This window comes from Apaloderma vittatum, unplaced genomic scaffold (genome assembly GCF_000703405.1).
Source record: "Apaloderma vittatum isolate BGI_N311 unplaced genomic scaffold, ASM70340v1 scaffold10540, whole genome shotgun sequence".
NCBI classification, from domain to species: Eukaryota; Metazoa; Chordata; class Aves; order Trogoniformes; family Trogonidae; genus Apaloderma; species Apaloderma vittatum.
The window spans coordinates 5,119-32,116 of NW_009695051.1; the positions used below are offsets into that span (position 1 = coordinate 5,119).

The 26,998-nt window shown below is 45.0% G+C and overlaps 1 protein-coding gene across 1 annotated transcript; it reads left to right on the forward strand.

Annotated features, from left to right (window-relative positions):
* Window positions 1–1,471: 1,471 nt before the first annotated feature.
* On the forward strand, window positions 1,472–16,460 carry LOC104274191 (receptor-interacting serine/threonine-protein kinase 4-like). Its single transcript, XM_009869743.1, is given in 9 exon segments — window positions 1,472–1,575; window positions 2,443–2,734; window positions 10,240–10,388; window positions 11,197–11,246; window positions 12,321–12,479; window positions 13,394–13,503; window positions 14,027–14,163; window positions 14,165–14,274; window positions 15,283–16,460. Coding segments are annotated over 9 exon segments (2,289 nt in total).
* Window positions 16,461–26,998: the final 10,538 nt, after the last annotated feature.

The window sequence follows — 26,998 nt, forward strand, 5'->3', positions numbered from 1 at the left end:
CTGTCCTTTGCCTTTTTTTTCCCTTTCAGTTTTCTAAAGGTGAAAGGGGCCTCCATTTGAAAATGGACATGTTGCCCTGGCTTTGCCAGATCACACTCTGGGTATGGGAAGATGCTAAGTGTGGCAATTGTTTCATGTGGGGTTATTTAAGCAGGCAAATTAGATAAAGGGCACTTGCATGTTAATTAGTCAGTTAATTCACTCAACTAATTGGGTCTCTTCCAAGCAGAAAAGGAGCTTTTTTATTATTTGGTTGAAACTGGAAATTCTCTCTTTGTGGGGAAAATAGTCAATTTCAAGCAGCCAATCTCTGTGATTTTGGTGATGCTCACTGAGGCTGTCATTGGCTTGGGAATCCCGTATCGAGGCGTCTAGTGGTTCTTGTTAGGCTTTAGCTGTTGCTGGGTTCTTGCCTTGCCTTGGAAGGCTCAGACAGGTATTTTACATCCCTGACTCCAGAGCTCAGCCCGCGAAGCCTGGTGAATTATGCTGGCTATGCATGTGGCTTGGGGGCAAGGAGTTGGTTGTATTATTCATAGGCGCTCCCTTCCAGCGTGCCAGAGAGCAAACTGGGTACTTGTCTACAAAGGCAATTATTTCACAAGAAAGTTGCTGTAGGGAGCAGCAGGAGCCAACGTGGTTAATAGAGAGAAAAGATTTCCCTTATCTTTTTTTTCCCTCCCATTGTGCACATCACTTTTAAAACATTTTTAAGCCTCATCTTGCCTCTGAAATAAGTCTGCCTCTTCTTGCTAGGCTAGACTCACCTGTAAGCACGAAATATTAGCTGTGTCAGGTTACGGCAGGAAAGAGCAGGCAGCACTTCCAACCTTGCCTGGGCAAACATCAACCTGCACTTCCCACAGGCAGGAGAGGTAGATGGGAAGGGGATGGGGTCACAGGAGTGTCCTAATGTGGAGTCTAAGGGCTAAATGATGGCTCCCAAAATTGCTCCAATGGCGGTAACTGGCATCAGTTACCCTCAGTTACTTCCCAGTGGTAACTGGTTAGTGGTGCAGTGCACAAACTGCGACTGGGTCAGGATTGGTCCCCAGGTGCTTTCCAGCTCTCGGGGACTGGCACAGGGAGCAGGCAACAGAGCTTTCTACCTTGCAGAGGGTATGAGCATCTTCTTACCAGTTGTTGCAGCTGCTGTGCATGGGCTCACTGAGCTTTATATTGAAGCCCTGGATTCTTCCAGGAGAACTGGTCATCTCAAAATGCCTGTGTGGGGTGGGTGGAAGGGCATCAAAGCAATGTGGTTTTTTTTCTTTTGTTTTTCTTTCGTTTACCAGGTGTCTATGTTAAAACTTTGTCCTATTACTTCAGGTACTCTTCTCCATTAAATAGCATACACACCTTGGGTGCATTACAAGAGCTGTCGTGTAACAAGAGAGGGTTTAGTCTGTTGGGGACATATTACCTATCTGACCTCCCTGTGCCCTTTTTTGCCAATTGGTATGTGGCAGCAATGGTCATGCATCAGTACCCAAAGCTGCTCTGGGTATTGCCTGTCATCGCAGATGTTTTTGAAAGATTGCAGGTTCTTTCACCCATCGCTTGTGGCTCCTCCATGTGAGTGCAGTCAGCCTGGGGAGAGGACCTTTGCTTCCTCTTTCCAACCTGATGCCCGGCAGGTTCTCGCAGGCTGTCACAGCCCAAAGGCCCTGCGTGAGGTGCAGAAAGAGGGCATGGCAATTAAGGGTCTTGACCTGGGAGGCTGCAGCTTGGACTGAGTAACGCATAGTGTTCTGCAGGGTCAAGCTAAAGTGACCCATAAACAACCCAGGGATGCTCATTATGCTGGCCTGTTACATCACGGGAAACAGCATGCTGGGAGTTTTCGGCATCCGCTGAAGTTGAGTGAGCGTAGTATTGGAGTTGCCAAATCTGGGCTCTGAGGACAAGGAGGCTTTTGCTGTGTGCCACTACCTACAGCAGGCAGCTTGCTCCCCAAAATGGTGGGTCCCAGGGATTCCTCTGCCAAGGCTGGGAGCCTGCGTGGGCAGGACAGCCAAAGCAATGCTATCCGAGTGCTGTCCTGATTAATGCAGTCTTATGACTCACAGAAAGTTAATGACTTTAGCCCAAGGAGTTACAGTGGTGGTAAATTTGGGCACTACATGTATCGTCCTCATTGTTAACAGCACAGCATAAACATCAAAGCGGGGAGATGGGTTTTACGCTAGGGATATTTGCCCCGTTGAATTGTACAACCTGCCTGTGGCTCAGAAGCTGTGAGCTGCCTACCATTAGAAGTGTGAAACAAAGTTAGTAAATGTGGAAATATGCCTGGACTACAGGCTAGTGAGAAGTATTGTGATTCAGCCGAGTGACAACCATGAAATGTGGTGTTCAGTTTCATGAGGAATGTTTTTTGTGTGGTTTTTTGGGGGTAGGAGAAACTACTCCATCCTTCACCATCTTGTCTTTTCTATCCAGGGAGCGCATGGAGTTGTTGGAAGAAGCCAGGAAGATGGAGATGGCAAAGTTTCGCTACATCCTTCCTGTTTATGGCATCTGTAAAGAGCCAGTTGGCTTGGTCATGGAATACATGGAAACGGGGTCTCTAGAAAAGCTCCTGGCTTCTGAACCTCTGCCCTGGGAATTGCGCTTCCGCATCATCCATGAGACGGCTGTGGGGATGAACTTCCTGCACTGCATGTCCCCTCCGCTGCTCCATCTGGACCTCAAGCCTGCAAACATCCTGCTTGATGCACACTACCATGTCAAGGTACGCATCAGGCACTCTGTGCCAGGGACCCACCTTTGGATACTCTTGCATGGCTCCTGCCAAACTCAAAGGCCTGAGAAAAGCCAGCAGCATCACTTTTGATGCCCCCCAACCCTTCCAATACTCAAACTTGTCTACCTGGTTTATTCACCGTCTTTGTACATAAATAGAGGTAGAGTTAGGGAGCTTGTGAGGATTCTCCTGAAAATTTAGGAGGGTGACAGTGTAGTGAATTCACTTTTTGAGACCTAATGGATCCTGCTATAAATTTCCTTGTGGAAGAGAACAGCAGTGTGAACCTCTAAATCACCTATGGCACTTCCACAGCTCCCAGTGGTATCCTTGTTCTGTCTAGGTGCTTCTGACTTTGTGTGCTCGACTAAACACCCAGATCTCATTTGCAGCTGTAGTCCTGAGAAACCTTCCCAGAGGCAACTCATTTTCTTCTTTCATTTGCTCAGAGCACATACAGTGAAGAAGGTATCTCTATCTTGAGTGCTTATGCATACTCGAGGTCACTTAAGGGAATTTTGTGACTGTATCAGCATGAATTTCTTTGTCACACATTTTCAGAGTAAGCTGGCAAACTTGTCGACCTTCTCTGTTGGAGATTCTGTTTTGGTAGCTGGATTAAGGAGGTTATACATTCTTGTGAACCTTCATTTTGGGGAGGAAAGAGGCTGAAAAATATTTTTTTTCCTGATTTTTTTTTCCAAACCAGTGGTCAAACTCTTAACCCCAGAACTGCAGGATTAATTGTGCTGGCTGGTTGATATAACTTAGTAAAAGTAATCATAGATTTTTATCAGTGTCATCATTAGTCTGTTTTCCGTTCTACGGTCCTGCTCAAACTGGCCAAATGGCTTTGGCCTTGCTGTATCATTCTAAAAGATTAAATTTTCATTAAATAAAACATTCCTTTTGATATCATGAGAGGGTTGGAGCCATCAGAGGCGTGTGCCTCTGATGAAATCACACCTGTGACAGTCTCAGCTTTTTTACTAGGCCTCTCAGTGTTTTATTTAGGATTTCCTTTCTGAGATAGGAGGCATCTACAGATAGTTCATGGTATTATGAACAGAACATCAGGATCTGAACAGCTGAAAGTATATTCTCACACATTGGTACTGAGAAGCCTTTGCTAAGTATTTAACTACCTAAAGTTTGTGCTTGCTTGCATAACTTCTTAAATTCCTAATTCTTGACTCATCCATGAGCCAAGATACGAAGGCTGTATTTTTCTCACTGTTTCAGGAGGTTGAAATGCTTCCTGATATTCTGCCTGCTGTATACCCTGTATCTGGGAGGTGATGTAATACAAGGGGGCAAAGTGTGAAATGTAAAAAAAAAAAATTTTCTGGTGAGGTCATTGCTAACATTCATAAACTGTTGCTACCTGCTCTGTATGTGAAACACGTGAAGGTCTTCAGACCTTTTCCATTAAGTTCAGAAAAGAATAGTCTAATCCAAACCTTATAGCAGCCAGCAGTCTTTTACATCTGCAGGTGTCTTGGAAACCCTTCCAAGCAGCAAAGCAGACATAGGATCCTATATAGAAAATATGGACATATTTTGTGAGGCGCCTTCTCTTTAAAAATGTGGCCGCAAACCTTCTTTTTGTGTGATGTGAAACTTGTAATTACACTTCAGACCCTGCAGCTTAATTTAATGTGCATTTTCTTGCTGAAAACCTAATGGAGCTGATGATTGAAGTGTTTTTACTTTTTAAAAATGACATTAATTTGGTAGGTGACCGGTCCCTAATAGAATCCTAAATTGAGTGAAAAGATGTTGCAGACTGCAGAGTTTGGAGGTAGGGAGGACTTTTATAAAGTGTTTGCCCTTGAGCCAGGAAACAGGCAGTCTTCCAGTGGAGCACATTAGAAATGCTTCTGCGCCATATTGCTCGTTAAATGGAAACACACCCTTCTTCTTTTACGAGCACAACGCTTACTGTAAAAATCCCAAGAGAGGATGATGACTAACGCAGCAGTGTTGTGCAGAACTTATCATCAAGTGGGTGCCTCCGTATCATAAAGCTGCCTCCTGTGTGTTACATAAGCGTGTGTTGATTTTTGTTCTTGGGAGGATAATTAAGAGGATGGTGTTAGCCTGAGCATTCAGCAAGGATATAGATAGACAGATAATAACCTTTCCAAGGGCTCTTTGGGGGACTCCTTGGTGATTTGTAAACACACCTATATAATACGTACAACGCAAGGTAAGGCTTTGCTGTTTTTTGGAGGATGCATGCATGCTTGCATGCTGTGTCCTCTCTAAGTGGTGGTGGAGCCCAGTACTAACAAAAGCTTTGTCTGGGGGCTCCCTTCCCTGACATGTGCTGCTCCATCTTGGTGTCCCTAAGCAGTGTGGTTTCCTTAGGAGTGTTATTCCGTATGCAGACAGGGTCTGCTAGCAGGGTTGCCTGTCAATCTGTGACTTCTATCGGTACAAAATAGATCCTACCAGTGTTCCATGCATGTAACCTTCCAGTACTTACAAGCTGTCTAACACCTCACTTTTGTCTAACTGGACTACATCTCATGAGCTTGTTCCTCAGCTCTTCTGCCCTCTGTATATGTTCTGGACGTCTTCCCTGAGCTCCCAGTGATGTGGCAGTCACTTGTGGGGAGCTGGCACTGGGGAAGCAATGTTAGCTGCTAGTTTGCTTGCTCCCTGCTCTGATGTGATCTGTTTTCAGGGCCCTCAGTAGGAGAATAAACCCTCCCCATCATGCAGTAATCTCATACCCTAACTTGCTGCCAGCTACCATGTCCGCATTCTCTCTCTGTTGCTGCTTCCCAGGTTTCTTATCTTCTATATCTCGTGGGTAAGAGTGTTACTTTTTGTTCAGGTATTTAAAATTAAGTCAACCAGCAACTTAATACTTCTGTGCAAAAGCATTATTATTGAGCTCTTCCTTCTCTTGCTGTCCAGCCTAGTTTTAACAGCTCCTCATACATATGTGCATATATATATATATATACACACACATGCACGTATATATATATGTGGGTACACACATACACAGAAGCAAATCCCATCAGTTACTTTTCATCTCCCAGATTTTGTTTTTAAAGAACCTGAAGTGGAATGAGCTGGTCCCAGCTGTGCACTGCTTTAAGCTCACTGTAGTTGCTTTTATTTTTTTCCCCCCGCAGTGTCCCGGTTTAAACCGGTGTAAAGTTTGCTCCTGTGCTGACGGTCTTGCTAAACATGGATAGGTTGCCTCTGTGGTCTTCACATTTAGCTGCCTCAGCTGAAGAAGTGGATCCAAAATTTCTGAGTATGGAGTTAGAAGAAGCCTTGACAGACAGCAAATTTGTTTATCAGAAAGCTTCTTAATGTAGGTCGTTAACTGTAGGTCAAAGTAATGCCCAGAGGCCAGGCTGGTAAGGAGCAGTTGTCTCTTTTTGTTAGACTAGCTAATGTAGTTAACACAGCCAGTTTTCTTTTTTCTTTCTTATCATCTGAAATTCCTCTCCTGTTATTAGAAATGAGAAGGGACTTTGTTGTCTTGCATGTCCCTCTTCCCTGTTTCCCACCCCTCCTGATCAAGGTTTCCCTGGTAGGGCTGTTGTTACACAGCTCTTTAATCCCAACCAACAAAGCTGGTTTTCACCTTGATCAATTCCCTAAATTGATCTAATTGTGGTGGCACAAGGCCATCCCTGTTATGGTAATGATTTATGACAGACTAGAATGGATGCTCGCTTTGGTTTCTATTGCTTCTGAAGAGAGCATTGCAAACATCACACTTGCACCAGGCTTTGAGGAGTTAAAGTTTCAGGGCAGGGTGGAAAAGGATGGAAATACAGTCTGTTTTAGAAAGATAGCTTTTAGTAGCTAACTGAAGTGTGTTCAAAAACACTGAAATAAAGACATAGGTTAGAAGAGCAGATGCTGGTTGTGTCTACACTTGGAATTAATTTTTATTCCTAATTTTTAGTAGTCCAAATCTGTGACCCATGCAAGTCTCTTAAAAATTTCTGGCATTTCTTTCCAAAGTCAAAACACTCAGTCTTTCTCCTTTACCACTAGAAAAACAAATAAACAAGGCCAAACACCACCACCCCTGAACACCAAAAAACCCCACAGGTAAATGTGATGGCATTCTCAGTATCCAAGTGCAGAGACTTTGAACAAATATTGGATATGCCAGCAGCAATTAAAAATTAATCTGATGCTTTGTTACCTATTTCGTGAAGAAAAACTTCCGGTGAACTCTGAGCCCTGTGTCCATCCTAGTGTGTTCTTGAGTCTTATTTGCAAAAAAATGATGTGCAGCATCAGAAGCTAAAAGCACACTTCAGGATGACCTGTCAGGGGTCATCAGTGAAAGCACTTCCTAAGCACTAATTTTGTTCCTGGGAGCTAGATCTCTGCAGTGTTTGGGAACAGCTGACTTTAGTAACCGTTGCAGTTATATGAGCACATCTACTATTTTCCGTTTAAAAAAAAAAAGTTCCAAAAAATAACTTGACAAACTCAAAGTGTCTGAGACTTTGTGAATGTTTTTTAACAAACTAGAATGGAAATGTCCACAAATGACAGAAGCAGAGAAAGGCCTGTGTGCACAGAATGCTAGATCTAAAACAAGCAAAACATAAAAAAAAACAAAGGAAAGAGAAAAAAAAAAGCTTTAGATCATGGTATCTCTCTGTAAAGTGAGTGCTGCTGGGAAAAGGGCAGGAATACATGCACAACCCCCCTCCGCAGTCGCTGCTCACGTGTTTGTTCTCATGCAGACTTTTAAAGAGCAGAGAGCAAGGGAGCTGTCTGAACATGAAGGATCCCACTGTCTGCGTGGGCTTTGGCCAATGTTTTTTCTCTCCTTCCTACCTCTTCACCACGTGTTTTGCATGAAGCAGTCTGTCGCCTCCGTGTCTCCTCTTAACTCTGCTGATATTAGGCATGCTTTTGAAGCGCGATGGGATCCACCTGAAGTAACTGATGTGAGGACTGAGATTACAGGTTCTGTCGGGTGGGGGGGCAGGGCAGATCCCAGGGTGGGCTGCAAGGGCTAGGGGGGATGCGGAGGAAGAAATGGGGAGGGGTGCTCCACTTTCACTGCCTTTCACCAGCCAAGGGTGCCTCGTGGTGCAGAACTAGGTACCTGGCAAGCAATTTAAAGGCAAAATAGGTAAGTCAAATGGCTGCATCTTCCACCCACTGCACAGTTCCCACTGATGTTTAAAGAAGTTGCATGACTAAATACACCATTCAGCATGGAAAGTTTACCCTAAAGGAACTATATAAAAGCCTCAAAAGCCGTCTGCAGAATCTCACTATTTTGTTGCAACCTGGAAGATAACAGTTCTTCGATTTCCAGCACTGTCTGCAGAATTTTATATTACTGAAGCTCTGCTCTACAAGTGAATTTCCTACTAATTGGTGTAAAACCTAGTCCTTCACAGTAGATAGTGGTAGGTTCACAAGGTGAAGTTCTTGCTAGTTGGGATGGTGAGGTATACTATGTACCTTAGCTATTTCTTGTTTTATAGGCTGAGACTGAGACCTTTTCTGTCCTTCAGTGTGCTTAGCCACTTGCCTTAGCCCCTAGCCTTAGATTCACACAGCAGAACTGGTGGCTCCTAACACAGAAGTGTCGCTTTGCTGTCTGTATTTCACCCTTAACTTACACAGTAGGAAACCTGGTATTGTTTAGACAAAGATGAAGGTATATTACTTTAATTATGCCTGAATGCCGTGTGGATTTCTTGAGGTGTATACAAGCCTCTGCTTCATAGTAATCAAAGGATAGCAGCACTTCACCGAGTCAGATCTGTTCAGACTTGCAGCAGTCCGTTCGTTTATTAACCTGACACCACGGGCTCGTGTGATGTTGAAGTGGTTGTGCTTTTGTTCTCCCGTGGAGCATTAAGTGCCCCAAATTCACGCAGCGCTTCCTGGGGCAGTCGACTTGGCTCTTCCCAGGGTAAGCTGCCTGGCAAACCTGGCTTTCTTGACTAGTTACAGCTTTCCCAGACTCCAAGGCTTTTCTTGCCGAGGAGGCCAACGATCCTCCTCTGAGAGTGTAGCCCTACAAGCATGAGAAACTATCCCTCCACATGAGTTTACTTTCCCCTCCCACTCCACTTTTTTTTTCTTTTTTTCTTCTCCAGTCATTCTCACATTACTCTACAGATATAAGACACAGGTGGACAATAGGTTGGATAGGGTAGGGTACAGCACTTCTACAGCTTCTCTCAATCTCTTTGTCTCTGGGAGAAGTTCTTCCTGAAGCCCTGTGACTTGCTTTTTTTGTTTTATGGCACAGGGACATTCCTTGCATTTGAAGAGTGATGGCTGGATAGCCTGCTTGTTCTCCAGGAGACTGATGCTGGCAGCAGCTTTCTCCCTTTCCAGTAATGGATACATGTTACGACCAGCTCTGTGGTATCTTTAGAGAGAAACTTCTGAAAGTGTAAAGTTGGAGCCTATTTAAAAAAAAAAAGTTTTCTTTAATTATGCTGCTTGTTTTGAGGAAGAACTTTCTCAAAGGAGAAGCTGTGGAGATCAAAAGGAGAATGAGTCATTGAAAAACCTGAGTATTTATTAGATAAAACAAATGTTTAAGTCGGGGCGAGGGGGGGAAGGGGGTGGAATGTTATCTAATATGTAGACAAAAATCAGTGGGCCGAGTGGTCCAAAGAGACTTGACTTTTCTGGAAGTTTCCACTTAGCATAATAGACATTTTTGAACGGTGGGAAATAAGTAAGACAAAGGAAATTCCTTGCCTATCTGTTTCTTGATGATTGGAATGCATTTGAGAGCAAATGAATGCATATTTGTTTGACACTTCAAATTAAAGTGGAGGTGTGTTTTGCTTTTTATAAACTTGCTGTCACTTGTTTTGTTCATTTCACCTGTGTTCACTGCGTCACTGCACCAACTTGCAGTGTCTCCTAGGTGCCAAAAAGAATTCCCTGTGCGGATTTTTGATGTGTGTGTGTGTTTTGGTTTGGGATTTCTTTAACCCTTGCTGCCTCTGGTTTTGGGCTTAGTCCTTTCAGCAGTATCTTAGTCCTTTCAGCAATATCTGAAAGAGCAATTCTCTTGCACACACTGGAGAGCTCACTGTCTGAAAAGAGGTGCTCAGAACACTTAGCATACAACATGAGGTTAGAGAGGAAAAGGGGGTGCCAGGACCAATAATTAAAGTAGTTTGCACTAGCTAAAATTGACTAGTTTTAAATTACAATAAGTGGTCTTGACTGTTTGTTGTTCTTGCTATGTAATGAGCTAACATGCTGCTGCTTGCAAAAAACTGCTTGCCATTTTATTGGGTTTTTTTTTAGCTTAACCTCAAAGGAAAGCCTACCATAGTGTAACATGTCCAGAGATGCTGCCTTAGCTTAGCATTTCTGAATGGCAACTTGTTATTTTGTTAGCTACTCCTGTTACATGTATTGTCCTTTACAGAAATTTTTTTGTTAACACCTCTGAAGTCTAATAATAGAATGTATTTCTCTTCCCGTCTTCCTTCTCTGTTTTTTTACAGATTTCTGACTTTGGACTTGCAAAGTGCAATGGTCTGTCCCATTCCCATGACATCAGCATGGACGGCTTGTGTGGCACGATTGCATACCTTCCCCCAGAGCGCATCAAAGAGAAGAACAGGTGTTTTGACACCAAACATGATGTGTACAGGTCAGTTAACTACGAAAACACTCAAAAGCACTTTAAGGAATACTCACATAAGCCTTCTTTTTCTAGTAATAAAATCTAATTGAGTATGAAATCCCTAAATCTAGTTTGAGCCTCATCTTGCAAAGGGTCATGTTTACTTTGCTTTTTGCAAAATCCTTATAGGGTAGAGGTCTTTTAACAAACTGCAGCTGATCCTGTGTCTTGAGGGTTATCATTCCAAGTAACACTTACTTATTAGCAACTGGCACAGAAGTCACTCTGCCTACCTTTAATTTCCCCATCAAAAGGTACATCCTGACCTACTTTTTGAGTCTGTGACAAAATTCTTAGTTATCTTTGGTGGATTTCATCACTAGGTCTTCAGTTGTTCCTTCACAGTAAGGTTATTAGCAAAATGAAATCATAGCTGTGGATTAAAAGATATGTTATATATTAAATGGAATGTATTTCTTTAAAATCATCCTGCAGGGTAGAAGTATTAAATAACATTCACAGCAATACTTTGCTGCTCTCTGGTTCTGTCAGTGTTGGTGTGGGGTAGTTGGCAAATGCTACCAAGAACTCAGCAGCCTCCAGCAAGTCTCTGTGTTTGCTGCCTCAGGTTCCTCACTGAAAAAACTAAACTTTCAGATGATGGTTCTTGGCTGCATCCTGCTGTGTGTTCGTCAGCTGAATTAGATGCAGAAGTGAAAGACAAGGAAGGAGAATTTAGGAAAATAAATTATACTTCTGTGAGTTTTTGGCTTTTGTTGCGAGTTTTTTTAAAAACTTTTCTAGAATGTATTTTTTTTTGTGCATTTATTTGTAGCTTTTCCATTGTGGTTTGGGGAGTTCTTACACAGAAGAAGCCCTTTGCAGGTAAGTTTAACATGTTGTGGGCTGTCCTGGATATTTTTTTTTTCCTTTCTCCCATCGATAAGCACACTTCCTGCCCCATCAGCCCCAGATATGTGCACGTCCTCCAAATTCCTACAGCCTTGCGTGGTAGACACTTTTAAGCTCTCCAACTCGGATCACAAACGTCAGTCTTCCTTTGTCCTCCAGCACCCATATTGCTGCAGGGGGCCCTTGTCTGCACCTTTTGTGCTTCTGCTGGAGTTTTTGCTGTGCAGATCCAGATTAGTGCTTGGCCTGCACAGGCTTCTGACATGTTTGTGGCCAACCAGGAACAGCGCAGAGCCAAGTCAACTGGCAGGCAACCGTACTGTTTTCAGAAACAGCCTCTCTGTAGAGAGGCTCTGTAGTTTATTTGTAGATTGTGGGTTCAGATTTGTTCTATTAAAAAAAAAAAAAAGCTGTCTGTGAGAACAAGCTGTGTTCCACCCTGCAGTAAATGTACTGATCAACAGGCAGCTATTTATTCTTTATGACTTTTCCTGTGTGTATGACTAGCCTATGTATAGCAAACATGTTTGAACAGGTTCCAGTCTGCTGTTAATTTTTTTCGAAGTGAGAAATCCCATTTAGCCCAATGGTTCACTTCAGAGTCAGGAGCTACATTACTGCGCAGCTTGATTTGTGTTCTTCCTTCACCTTTATGAAAAGTTCAGATTCCTGGTCTAAATAAAAGCTGTAGTTCCATTTTCTTACAGCAGATATGTAAATCTGAGAGGAGGTAGCAAAGAACTGTTTGAAGTTTTATTTGTTTTTTTCATTTGGTTCTGTGTCTTTTACAAGTGGAGAAAGAACACAGTCACTCACTGACAATTATTTTTAACTGATACATGGGAAGCAGGTGTTACTGCACTGACAAATGTATTGTGAGAGAATAAGACCAACTTCTTTTTCTCTTTTGACAAAAGAAAGCCCTCTAAATGTAGAAAAAAACCATCAAACCAAAGTTTCAGCCTGATATGCTGGTAATGCTCTTAGACAGAAGAGAAATCATGCCTTTTGCTGGGAGATCTTAATTTGTGTGCTTTTGCTTTACAGAGGAAAACAACATTTTACATATTATGGTAAAAGTAGTTAAAGGCCACCGCCCAGAGCTACCTCCTGTTTCCAAATCCAGACCTCAGTCATGTAATAACTTGATCAAACTGATGCAAAAATGTTGGCAAGATGATCCTGGGGAACGGCCAACATTTCAAGGTAAGATTTCCTCGTAACTTGGCTGCCCATTTATTCTTATATGAGTCATGTTATTGCTCAAGACTCTGTTAATCCCTGGGGTAAATGCTCCGTACCTCTGTGACAGAATAAATAAGAGTGCATTGTATGGTGGAGACAATGATACAGGCCACTTATTCATTTGTGGAGGAAGGGATTATCTGGGACAAGTCTGACCACGATGGTGTTATGTAAACACACCAGGAATGAGACCTGTACTGAACCAGCTGATCTGTTTAGCCAGAAATTATGTTCATTTCTGATCGTGCATATCAGGGCAAATGCCAAGCTGGAGTTGGTGTGGTTTTCATCATACCAAAGCTTTGAAGGCCCTGGCTCTTAAAATTTACTGTTGTGCTGAAAATCAGAATTGTCTGCTTGTAACAAAACAATCTGCACCATCATTTTCCACCATTAAAAGGCAATTCTGGTGAAAGGCCTGAACTTGCCCAAAAGCCCTTGTTATGAATTCAGATGTGCAGAAGGATGTAGCTAGTGCTACCTCCAGGTAGCTTTATTTAGCATTAATGGAAGAGACTAGAATCTTCCCTCTCCTCCTGCCCTAACAAGGACTGAAGGGTCCTATCTTTCTAAAAATGTATGTCTAACTCTGCCAGCAGTAGACTGGTTCTCATTTCGGAGTCCTTCAGTGTAGCTACCGTGCAACATCAGTCTGGTCTGACTGTGAAAATAAATTTTTAGTCAGCCTTGTACACTCTTTGCCTAGCTACACACTTATATCTACTGATGAGGTGCTAGATGGAATATTCTTTCTACTACAGTATCTCAAAGTTGTTTAGCTCTAATGATAAAGGGGTATCTCAGAAAAGTCTCCTATTAAAAAAAAAACCAACAACAAAAAACCACAACCAAATATTTGCTTGCTTTCTTCAAAGAAATCACTTCAGAAACAGAAGCTCTTTGTGAAAAACCAGAAGACGAAGCAAAAGAGACGATAACTCAGGACCTGGACACCAAGAATAATTCCCCAGAGCAGCAGCCTGAGGTATTCTCTCTTTACACCTCTTGCTCAAGCTCACTAGGTTTTGCAAGGAACAAGTCCTCTATGAACTTTAACTTTCCAAGCAACCTTCTCTTTGCTACTTTTGAGCACCTTCTGACCTGATAGAAGTGTGGGTCTTGGTGAAGGACTGGCATGCAAAAGTGACAGAAGATGCATGGACCAGCTCAGGAAAACCTCAGCACAGGACTGAGTACAAGCGGATCCTTAGGCTGTCGAGGGAGAGCAGGACAGTTAGGGAAAAAAGGCTGGAACTGTGTGGGTGTGACTGATCTTATAAAATGCTGTAGACAGAAGATCCATGTGGCTTTAGTGGCTGTGTGAGTACTGATGAAAGCTGCCTTCCTGCATCTGAAAATTTTCAGTGACCTTATTCATAAGTTTCATTTAATACAAGCAGTGCTTAAAAGCTACCTGCAAACTAGCAAATTTATGTGTGTTCCTGCGGGGCCTCACCCTCAGTTTTCCTTACTCACTTTTCTGAAATGCTTGTGTGCTTCTCTTGAAGGGGATGTCGGCATTACCCCAGCTGAAACAGGAGCCTGCTTTACCATCAGTTAAGGATTACAGTCTCTCAGAGTTGTTGTCCCAGCTGGATTCAGGGATTTCACAGACTATGGAAGGCCCCGAGGATCTCAGCCGCAGCTAAAACCAAACTTGCTTCCAGTGACAAGCGGCTTTCAGGAGTTTCATCCGTAGATTCAGCTTTTTCATCCAGAGGTTCCCTTTCCCTTTCCTTTGAAAGGGAGAGTCCAGGTAATTGTCAGGGTTTTCTTTGTTGTTGTTGTTTTTGTAGGTCTTTGGACTGGGCCATAGGAGTCAATGGATTGGCAAGTAGTCATATAAAGAACAGCATTCTGGAAATCGCTATTAGTCTTGCTTTCAGCACTACAAATTTATTTACTGGATGTAGTTATTTAAAAAAAATAATAATAATGAGGTGGCTCCCAAATACAGTCTAATTAGAAACAATAAATCTTATTTATTTTTGAAAAGAATTGACCTGAATTCTCATCAAAGCAGTTAAAGAATCAGTCATGTAAAGGCTGGTTGGAAAGGGAGATCACTCAGCCCAGCATCCCACTCAAGGCAGGACTAAAGCCAATGCTCAGTCAGGTCAGCTGAGTCTGTGGATTTTTCAGTTATACTAAGGTTAAGTTTGACCACAATTTTTTTTTTTTTTGAGAAGACTCAAACCACCTTCTTAGCAGCCCCCATGAACATTGTAGTAAAGACCCCCACTGTTACACACAAGCCTATCCCTTTTCAATCTTGTGCAGCAAAAACCAGGCATCTCTTTTCCAGTTAGGCAAATAATGATTAGTGTGGAGACATCAACCACAGCATCCTTTGTTCTTTATTTCACAAGAAACAGAGTGAGAGTAAGCCAGGCTCCAAATCTGACCTGAAATTGTTCTGAAACTACTGTGGGGGGCAGGATGTGTAGAGGGGGTTTCTTTGCAGTCAAGTCGTTGCTGAAGCCACCAGATATGTTAGCCATGAGCACACAGAGTTTGACAGGTATCAGAATCATGATGATATCTTTTTCATAGAATAATAGAATAATTTGGGTTGGAATCACCTTTGAAAGTTCAGCTCCCACCTGCAATGAAGAAAGACATTTTAAAATAGATCAGGTTGCTCACAGCCCCATCTAGCCTGACTTTGAATGTTTCCAGGGTTGAGGCATCTAACACCTCTCCGGGCAACCTGTTCCCGTGTTTCACTACCCATGTAAAATATTTCTTCCTTATATCCATCTAGATATTGGCACTACAGACATACAGAAGAGGAAGCTAACAGAGGCCATTTTATCTGGAGATACCAGCAAGCTGATGAAGATCCTCCAGCCTCAAGATGTTGATATTGTTTTAGATGGGAACTCCAGTCTTTTGCACTTGGCTGTTGAAGCTGGTCAAGAAGAATGTGTCAAATGGCTCCTCCTTTACAATGCAAACCCTAACCTCACCAATAAGAAAGGATCTACCCCTCTTCACATAGCCATCGAGAAGAAAGTTAAAAGTATTGTGGAGCTGATTATGGCTAGGAAAATCAACGTTAATGCCAAAGATGAGGATCAGTGGACTGCTCTTCACTTTGCTGCCCAAAATGGTGATGATTTCAGCACCAAAATGCTGCTTGATAAGAATGCATCCTTAAGCGAGGTAGATTTTGAAGGCAGAGCCCCCATCCACATAGCTTGTCAGTATGGCCAAGAGAATATTGTGCGGATCTTCCTGAGAAGAGGTGTTGATGTGAACATCAAAGGAAAGGATGACTGGGTGCCATTGCACTATGCTGCCTGGCAAGGTCATCTACCCATCGTGAAGCTTCTGGCCAAACAGCGGGGCGCAAACGTGAATGTGCAGACCGTGGATGGGAGGACCTCGCTCCACTTGGCTGCTCAACGAGGACACTACCGTGTTGCTCGCCTTCTCATAGACCTGGAGTCGGATGTCAACATACAGAACGCGCTCTTGCAGACTGCTCTCCACATAGCTGCTGAAACTGGCCACACAAGCACATCCAGGCTGCTCCTTAAACACGGTGCAGACATTGAGGCAGCGACAGCAGAAGGATACACCGCTCTGCACTTGGCATCTCGCAGCGGCCATTTAGCAACTACGAAGTTGCTGATAGATGAAAGGGCCAGTGTTCTAGCCAGAGGCCCTTTAAATAGGACAGCGTTACATCTTGCTGCAGAAAATGGTCACTCTGAAGTGGTAGAAGAACTTGTCAGTTCAGAAAATATCAACACTTCTGACAGTGAAGGGTTGACAGCTCTTCATCTGGCTGCACGAGGAGGGCACACAAAAACAGTTGAGGTTCTTCTGAAGCATGGGGCGCACACTGACATGCGAAGACCCACGTATCAGACCTTGCTACGTCTCGCTCAGCGGAGCAGTAATAGCTCAGGTACCGTGTTGTTAAGCGAGACTTAAGCAAAAGATACAGAACTTGCTACCTTTCTACCTGATGCGAGAAGGCTTCTGGAGCTTGACTCATGGGCCTTCTCCAGTTACGCAGCTCATGAGTGATGTCAGATGATGGACTGAGGTTCAACCAGCAGAAGCTACTTGTGTTTGAATGTACGAGTGAGAACGCACATGGACTAAGGCCAGATGTAAGGGAAGAGCTGGAGTCTGCCATGCTGTGATCTGGATCAATCATTCTGCATGTGCCTGCCCTGTCTGTATATTGACATTCCCCTCCCAAGGATGTTGTGAGAGAAGGATGCAACTTGTGGGTTTCCTTCCTGCTTTTTTTTTTTCTTTTTAATGTGCCAAACTATTTTAAGAACTAACATTCTGCTTTTTTGTTTTTTGCCAAAAAAAAGCATAGATTCCTGGTTTGTCACTGAGATCTATATTTTTGGCTGCAAACCTGCAGCATAAAATAAATACGACACAAATCTGCCTGAAATTAATGCAAGGGATGCAGTAAAGGCGATTTAAGATATAGTTAATCATGGTTCAGTGTCAGAAAGTACGCTGTTTAATGGGGACATTGACTACAGATTTCCATGTACTCAGAATTTATGAGGCAGACTTATTAACAAGGCAGGATCCCAAAATATATAAGCAGAAGTAAAAGCTACAAGTACAACCTCATATGTATTCTAAGATCAGTAAGCTGAACTAGGTGCTTAGTGGTTTGTCTTAAATGAAAAAGTCAAAAGCTAAAATTCATACTGGACTGTAACTGGATGGTATATTCTAACACCATTATACCAATTTGCAAAACAATGTTTGGAGGGGCTTATGACTTGACCGATATACTATGTATATAGTATTCTACCTGTTGTATGCTTTTTTCTACTGAAGAAAATAGATTGCTTAGAGTGGGTATGTTTTAATACACCTTTTAATTTCAGTCTTTTCAAAGTTCACATGTGATCTGTTTATTAATAAAAGATTGTGTTCCACATCTGCTTGTATTTTGTAGTTGCTAAAGCAACTGAAAGCCCACTGACGAGCAGCAGCAGCACACAACTGTAGGGTGTTTAATGAAGTTGAAGCCCAAACTGTTGACGTGTGAGGCTGTTCTCAGTTTTAAATTCCCTTTAGCTTTGAGATGGAAGGTAAGGAGCTTGAATGAATTAGAGGTGTTATTTACAGAATAAATTTATTGTATAAATCCTCACATAATCTAGCCTTTATGCACACAACATCTTGATGTACAACTGAGATGCTTTCCTCTTTTGCTGTAGCTGTTCGGGCTCTTAGTTTTCTTCCTTACCTTGAAGCCAAGCCAAATGCCTTTGCATCTTCCCTGTTGACTGGTGGGTGCTGCCCAGAGAGGTACCTCACCTCTCTGTGGTGGTCTATTCCCACCACTGGTGCCACAGAGCAAGCAGCAGGGCTGTGCTCCCACCTCCCCGGCAGGAGAGCTGCTCTTGCTCAAGGCCTCTTTCACACACACCTGATGACAGTGACATGAGTGCCAATGCCACCCTCAGTATCTGATTTTAGGAGTCAAATTCCTCCTGTGCGAATCTAGTTCCATAAAAGTTGATACTTCCTTAAAAAAAAATTAAAAATATCAGCCTCCTGTCGTTGCAGGAGGTACTGGGCTGAGGATGGTAGCCAAGTGAGGATGGGTGCTTGCAGAGGGGGCAGGGAGCCTGATGCTGGCTGATACCATTCCTGGCTCCAAATAGGTACCACTATGTACCTGTACGCAACTCTCCTAGTTAAATTTCTCGAATTTCAAGCTCACTGACTGCCTAATGAAATTTTATTATAGAATAGATGGTGAAGCCACATGCTTATGCCAATATATGGAGGTTCCAAAGCAATATACCTCTTACCAGAGCGTGGTGGTCACAGCAAGCTTCTAAAGGTGCTGACAGTGAAACTTCTCATTAAACAAGCAAAACTGTAATTTTCTTACTGCTTCCTTCAATGCCTTTTGAGACCAATAAGTTTGTCATGTTTCATTAAACTGTACTTAATCAGCCTCCACAGCAAGTTCAACCACAGACCACTTAGCCTCTCAGGTCCTGTGCCACTGGGATTAAACACTTGGCCCAGCCCAGCACACACCATACTCTTCTATTTCAAAGTCCTCCAGTGAGATTTGAGGTACTTTAATTCCAGTGGTATTTGCCTGAACTGCAAAAGAGCTGTTAAGACCAGGTAACAGCAGTCTTGTGCCTCCTAATAAAGGTGGTGCACACCAGCTAGGCAAGGGGAAAGTACTCTTATAAAATACTTTTAAAACAGCTCAAGCACTGCTTTGCAAGTACATTCCTTCAGTGCCTAATAACAATAACACATTAGCTTCTAATTAAACATGAGGCCACACTCATGAGTCTTTATTTTCCATGCCAGTCTTTCACAATAACAGGCACCAGCTATGCATTACATAGAAGGCAACACAGCTGGCACTGGAAAAAGAAAAAACAAAAAAGAAAACAACTAAATGATTGCAATGATATGCTGCCACTATTGGAGTGGGTACTTGTCCCTGTGAACGAGCCTTCCTTGGGGGCAGGAGGGGTGAATGGGGGATGCTAAATTAGCACTAATGCAGCAATTACAAATTGTTGTTTTGTACAGGTCTCCTGCGAGTGACTTTCTTGGTCCTATGTGTACTCCTGTGACTTAGCTGAAGTCCTCAATGGGCTGTTGACCTAAAGCTTACAGGCATTTCTTTGCCTTTTTCCAATCTTAGCCACGTTCTTTAAAAAAAATACCCCAAACCTGAATAGAACGATCTAAAAGCAGCATCAGGTTTTGTCGCTACTTACCTACACAAAAAACAAACCAAAACAAAAAATAAACCAAAACCACCTCTACCACAAGGAAGAAGAAATCTCCAGACCCTACTATAACTGCACACTCTGTGTCACTTGCCTTCCTTTCCCTAGCTGAGTTGGCAGGTTGAACTCAGCTGCCCTGAGTCTGAAAGGAAACCTGTTCCCCGCACCACTCTGCCAGCTCTCCTCCCCTCCCCGACTTCAGCTGACGCCCTGAAGAAAGCCAAGGCAGCGGTGTGAACCAGCTCCTAAGCCACTGGTTCTGCCCACCCACTCACCTGCTCCAGCCCTCACACAGACCCCTAAAATGTGCCCAATGCCCCCTGCCCCACATGCTGGAGAAGTGTGTTTGAGAGGTGGTGTGAAGGCACAGAGGGCTCTGTGGAGCTGAGCCTTGCTCCAGGTCCCCCACGCTGCCCAACTGCTCACCGAAAGCAGAAAGGACTGCAAGACGAACAGAGGGCTCCTCTTGCCTGCTTCCAAAATCAGGCAGAGTTTGCTTGCAGGTTTTCTACATGCACCATGCTCACCTGCTTCCTTAGGGCTTCTGACCCAGGTGGCTACTTCAGCCCCGAGGAGTAATGAACACAAGAACAAAAAGAAAAGGTACAGTGAAATGGCATTTGTGACCATAAGCTTCACCTTTTCATCTCCAGATGGGATTTTTCAAAGTGGCCTCTGCCTGCACGCCTGTGGCAGTGTACCCTGGGTCCCTGCCAGCACCCACTGCAGACCCAGCAGTGTGGAAGGTGCCTCACACCATCCCCACTCCCCGCTCCGCCATCCCAGCCTCCGCCTCCGGGGGATAACACAGCCCCTGATGCATTACCTGTCTTTGCAACAGTTTGTTCCCAGCACCCAGCAGAGCTTTATTTACCTGCCGCTTAGCGCAAGGCGCTGCAGTGGCCGTGTTTCTACAGGCCTCGAGAGGACTCGACAAGCCTGAGGTTCAAACACGCTCGCTTGGCGGTGGAGGTGAGGGGAGAGGATTGCTGGGTGATTGCAAAGAGGCCTGGAGGCAAACCTCAGCCCTTTCATTCCTGCCTCCTCTCTTGCACCACCTTGGCTCTGCACAACAGGATTGCAAGAAAAACAAGGCATGTGGGAGCTGTTCTACAAGGTCTTCTTTAGCGGAGAGGTCTAGGGGTGGGATATGTGCTCTACTCCATGCTCCTTTAACTCCAGCTCGGTGGCATGAGGTGTAGACCAGCTCACAAGTGTCCCCAGAAACCCAGACAAAGTCTGCTGCTGGGGTGCGACCTGTGTTACCTCCTTGGCTGCCCCCGGGCCCAGCTGCTGATCAGATCCCATGATCCCTGCACCTTGGGGTGGGGGTGTCCAGCTTTTACCCTTTCCTCCTCGACTCAGACGGGGAGGATTTTCTTCAAGTAGCATTGATTTGATCTGTTTCTTTGAAGGAGACCCAAACGAGCAAGGAAGAATCATAGAATCATAGAGTTGTCAGGGTTGGAAGGGACCTTAAAGATCATCTAGTTCCAACCCCCCGCCATGGGCAGGGACATCCCCCAATAGACCAGGCTGTATCCAGCCTGGCCTTAAAAACTTCCAGGGATGGGGCTTCCACCCCCTCTCTGGGCAACCTGTGCCAGTGTCTCACCACCCTCATGGGGAAGAACTTCTTCCTAACGTCCAATCTGAACCAATCCATCTCTAGCTTCAATCCATTCCCTCTAGTCCTGTCACTACCCGACATCCTATTAAGCCCTCACCAGCTTTCTTGTAGCCCCCCTGAGATACTGGAAGGTCACAACAAGGTCTCCTCGGAGCCTTCTTTTCTGCAGGCTGAACAGCCCCAACTCTCTCAGTCTTTCTTCACAGGAGAGGTGCTCCAGCCCTCTCATCATCCTTGTGGCCCTTCTCTGGACACGCTCCAGCACGTCCCAGAAGTGCTGGGCTTCTTTGCACACGAGGCCAGGGGTTTGAGATAAGACATCAGCTGTGCTTAGCCTGTCCGGTTCTTCAGCCAAACCCACCTGCACATGCACCCAGGTGAAACCTTTGACTGCTTTTGCAACACCAGTTGGGTATTTTGGAGGGACTGATCATGCACGGCACTGCTCTGTTTTTTTCTCTCTCCCTGCTTTCTGGATGAGCTTTAACCCAGGGGGCTGTAGCAAAACATGGGTGCTCCTATCACCATCCCAAGCCAAGGAGAGATTCACAACTCAGGGCGAGTGCTGCTTAAACAAAGCAGCATAACAGCACAGTGAGCCCTTTCAACAGGGTAAGGCGGCGTAAGGCAGATCCCAGCATGTCGAGCTGGTGCAGTCGCTCAGCAGACGAGCGTCACTGGGTGCCAGCAGCAAGACGCAGGGCCGGGGACAGCGTGTTGAGGCTGAGAGGAGCATGGGGAGGCTCTGCCAACAGCGCTTGTAAGGAACCACATGGCAGGCACTTGAACAAAAACGGGGTTTAAAATCATTGCTGCCACAGTCTTATTTACTTGTGTTTTCAAAATGCTGTGGGAGAGGCTTTCAGGCTTTTCTCTGCAGTTACTTAGAGCAAAGACCATTTAAAATCCGATAAAAAGCAACTCCCAATCTGCACAGAAACACCTGGCTCTGAGAGATTCGAGTAGAAACATGCAGAAGCAAAAACCAGATACCACAACTGTGGCAACGACAAAGGGAATGATGCTCTACAGTCTTCCCTGGAAGAGCAGGCAACAGCCCATTTGCAGGCACTGCTCCCTGGGGCAGGCTCTGCCCCGCAGGCAGAGGGTAACCCTTGACCGCAGCAGGAAAAAGAGCCCTTAGGCTGCAGACTCACAACATGCACAAGAGAGAAATTCACTTGACGAGTTGTCCCCCCCAGTCTCCATCACACCATCAGATCAGAGGAAATAAATCCTGGCAGAACCAGTTTTCACATGAGTTCATGCCCTAACCCTGCCTCAGCAGGGACCAGGTCCAATATGTTTCTTTTTAATCTATTTAAATAGGACTGCTTTTCTTAGTCCACCAACAGGCAAAGCATGCCGAGTCCTGTGCCTCCGTTACTGATGTCTGCCACGTGTTTTTAAAAGCCCCAGTGAGCCTGGCTTTGTCCCAGTATCGTCTCACACTTTACCAAGATGCTTAGCTAGGGGCATGACAGGAGGTTAAGCAGACCACAGTTATAACTGACATTGGTAACATTTTATCACAGTAGCTACATCTAAAAGCATGTATGCAGTTGGGTTTAAACATTTCCAAAATCAAAGTCTAGAAGTTTATATGTGGTGAATATAAAGGCGGACTTCAGCCTAACCTGAAGTCTCTCTGTCAGTCTCAGTGAGTCACAAAAATCTCCAACATTTTCATTTAAATAATAAAAATTAAAAATTAAATCGAATCAGTAGACTAGTCCATCCCAGCTTGAAGATGCTAGATACCTTGAGACTAATTTAGCCTGACCAAAGCTTCCCAAAATTGAACAGCCTTTATTTCCCAGGGCTTTCTGTTTTTGTAATGGGAACCAAATCCAGATTCAGGTGGTGATTTGTCAAGGAAAAGGAGTACTGCTCCATTATTCTCCTAGTCAAACCACTCTCAGGCCCACCTTGTAGTCCTCTCACCCTTTGGGCTCCTGAAATATTTCTTAGTACACTGATTCCCAGGGAAGAATTTTGCTTTAGTGCAGCAAACTAAGACAACTGGCGCAGATACAGATAAGCTCCCTTGCCATAGCTACGATCCACAACATGCATTGCTCTCCCTTTCACCGAGGCAGTGTTTTCTCTGCTGAAAAGGCCCCATATCTAGGACATTTTCAAAGCAAAAAAGCTTTTCAGAGTTGCAAACCGAGGGGCTCTTCTCCTCCTTGGCTCTGCCAGCTTCTGGGAAAGAGATGCAGAAGTGCTCCCAGCTTCCCGTCCCGGGGCCACGGCAGTGCCAAAGACACAGTCCCAGACACACTTTTGGCAGAGCACCCTTTCTCCTCGCAGGCCTGCTGGAACTAGGCAGCTCGTTGCAGCCCTTTGCCCTGGGTGGCGAGTGAACCTCAGCAGCTCGCACGGCGTGCGTCAGCATGCACCGCATTACAGGTGTCTTTGGCCCCATCACGGGAGGCTCCTGCCCGGACGAGGCTTTTTGGCAGGGAGGCAGCGTCACAGGTGCTGCTGGACTTTCTCCATTCGTTTCTCCCCATTTGTAACCAAAACAGCTGCTCTAGCCTTAAAGCCAGGGTAAAGCCCGACAGTGAAGGCAGTAGTAATTAACTGTGCTGGCCGCGCACCCTGAGAAGCCAAATGGCTGGAGTCATGATGGCTCACAACCAGCCTGTGCCAGTGGGGAAGCTGAGGCCTCCCTGATCACCTCCTTCCTCCCTCTGAGCTTCCCTCATCTCTCAATTAGTTGCCTTCTTCCTGGAGGAATTAAAAGAAAAAAATAAACTAAAAGGCCAGCAAATTCAAAGGAATACACTGGCTTCTCCCCACCAGCAGAGACCAGTTCCTGAAGCAGGGTTTGCCCTGCTTCCTCTCTCCAGAGTGAATGCTGGAAGCCAAAAGGCAGGGGTGAAACAGGACTGGCTTGGAGTCAGGCAGAGGGTGCAGGTCCCCAGCAGCAGCACAGCCAGTCAGCTTCACCCTCAGAAAGGGACTGTTTTCTTCCATGATGTTTTGGAGGCAGTGGGGCTGTGCCAGCCCCCTGACAGAGTCCCTCCAGGCTGAAGAAGGCCAGGAAAAGTTGCTCTGGAGGAGGCTGTCACTCCCTTAATGACAGCAATCCATTTCCAAGGGATTTTACTCATCTTGACTCCCATTAAGACCAGAGGGACACCAACCTAAGGGATTTAGCCAGCATCATGTCTGATGCCTGTAGGTGGCTGGGACTGCTCTTTTTCAGATGCCACCACCTCTGTTCCTGTTGGCTCCTTGAAGAGGCAAGGGGGATGCACTGCAGCACCCTGCTGCCTCCATCAGGCCAACAGCCCCTCTGGGTACATGTTCTAAGGCACCCAGAAAAGGCCTCACAGGTGTTAAAGTTGGGGTTTTTGCACATAAAATTCCCAGAACTGTGCTCTGAGTAGTGCCAGAAGGGGCCCTTTTGCATGCCACCAGTTTGTCCCCCCTGCACGAGCTTGCAGGTAGGGCTGTCTCGGCCCCTCTCCCTCTGCACTTTGCTTGACCACTCTGAAGCAGCTGGTATCACAGCTTGGCACGAGTGTCACAACAAAGCGATACAGCTTCCCAGAGAAGGGCCTGACCTGCCCATCAGCCCCATGGCAAGCACACAGCAACCCCGGCTGCCGCTGCGTCCGGCTGAGCTGTTGCTTGTGAGCAATTAACAGGGACAGGGCGAGGCTGGGCGAGGTAGGAGACCAGAGGCAATAAGGACGGCATCTCAAGCTATTTCAGCTTTTTAATGCGTCTCTTTCTTCACTGTGATCACAAGGACAGCCGGGTGCCCCACACAGGCACACGCGCACTACAGGCGCAGACCTACAGGCATGCACGTGCCCGCTCTCTGCCTGCACACCTGGGCACGCATCTGCGCACACACGTTCACAAACACCATATTTGTTCCTTGTTTTTACAGTGAAAATTAGCCACGCTAATTAATGTATACAAATATCTGAGAGGTGGGTGTCAAGAGGAAGGAGACAATCTCTTCTCAGTGGTGACCAGCAATAGAACAAGAAATAATGAGTGTAAATTAGAACATAGGAAGGTCCACCTCAACATGAGGAGAAACTCCTTTACTGTGAGGGTGACAGAGCACTGGCATAGGCTGCCCAGAGAGGTTGTGGAGTCTCCTTCTCTGGAGACTTTCAAAACCTGCCTGGATGCGTTCCCGTGTGGCTGCCCTAGGGGATCCTGCTCTGGCAGGGGGGTTGGACTAGATGATCTCTAGAGGTCCCTCCCAACCCCTAACAATCTGTGATTCTATGATTCAAGGCAGGGACCTCTCAGACCACTATGCCCACTGAACTCAGCCCAGTCCAAGGCACTTACAGACAGGGCTGTAATTCTTTGCTTTTAGAAACGGGCTATGAAAACAGGAAAGAAGACACCAGTAACGCGCTGCTGCTTGTGCAATGGTTTGCTAACCTAATCCCACCCACCACTCACTACCACAGCAGTTCGTAGTTTTCCCCTTAAGCTACTCTACTGCAGCTCCCAGTGGTCTATCAAGAGCATCCAGATGGCTAAAAGCTGCCTCAGGGTGTATCCCTGGAGGCTGCCAAATGTTCGAGTCAGACACACAACAGCAGTACAGGCAACCCTGTAATCCACTCCTGTGAGATACTGCGGTTGTCAGAAAGAAGGCAAATCCTGGCTGCAAAAGAAAGAGGAAGAAACATCCACTTGCACAGCTGTGAATACTGGCACAGCTGTTCCCATTCAGGTATTCCTAACCCAGTAAACACAATCTGGATCAAACCAGCATTCTCCAAATTCAGAGTTTTGCCTCTGAGTTTCCCATGTTAAACACTTAAGGAAAAATCAGGAGATAATCCTGTTCTAAGCAGTTAGGAAACAAAATGCTCATAGGGAAAATGCCTTCCACATCCCAGTCACTTATCACATTGTTCATATTACCTGTAATAAATATCTAAATATTTCCAGAATCCTAGACTGTTCTTAACAGTTACCATTAAAAAAAATATTTTATATATGTATTTTTTGTATTTTTATATATACACACATATATATGTGTGTATATATGTGTGTATATATGTGAAAACCGTTGAAAGCATTTATTCAATCAGTATCATGACATGCTGCCTTTGGGTTCTGCTTCTAGTTCCTGTAGTGGCAGAGGAAGTCATCTTTACATTCTCTCTAGCAGATACATGAGATACTGGACACAAACTCTTCAAAAGTTTCCTCTACAATGCTACTTACTGACAACAGCTCCAACCCCACCCCATCCTAACAAGGCAAATCCAAAACCAACAGCAAGAATTTGGGTTCAAAATAGAACCTAAGCTGCTGCTCCTGCATCAACAAAAACTGAGGGAGGTATAACTTACTTACTTCTGACCTTATATCTTTGCAGTGGTTTATTCCTTCAGCCGTTTTACTCAACATACTTTTTAATAACTGTCTCTGCTGATGCAGCGACTGCCTCAGGTTTACACTAAAGGGCAGTATTTGGCCAACAGAGAAGGTATTTACCAAGGATTTCTTACATCAATTGCAGATGTATACATGCACACACTAGGTAAGTCGGCAGTTGCAGCACCAGACTGCTTTTACAAGCAGCAACACATCAAGCCTCCTCCTGCTATTCTGCTGTTTTCTCAAGCTCTGTTAATTTTCCTGGTTCTAGACCCTAAACAAAATTCACTGGAGGCGAGGAAGAAAGGGGCAAAAATTTCCAGCTAAGCAAACCATGGTCCCCAGCAACGTTATCTATTTATCTATTTCAGCTAAAAATGTCTCCTTGCCCCCTCCTGATGGCTGGTGGGTGCCAGGGGCTCCATGCTGAGCCCTGGCTGCTCGTTGCCAGTCACACAAGGAGTGGCAGCTGCGGTCCATTGATGTGACAGAGGATTACGGCTTCCTTGAAAGTCTCTCAAGCCACTTTTTAATTATCTTCCTCAACCAGATATCGAAACTTCTCTGCTGGCAGTGGGACAGGAGCAGATGCAGAAGAAGATGTGTTTCTGAGCAAGGCACCGGGATACAGCAGGGCTGCCCACAGCAAGAGTGACCCCAGTACCTCATCTCCCCAGAAATTTTACTTTCTGGAGAGGTCTGGTTTGGAGAGA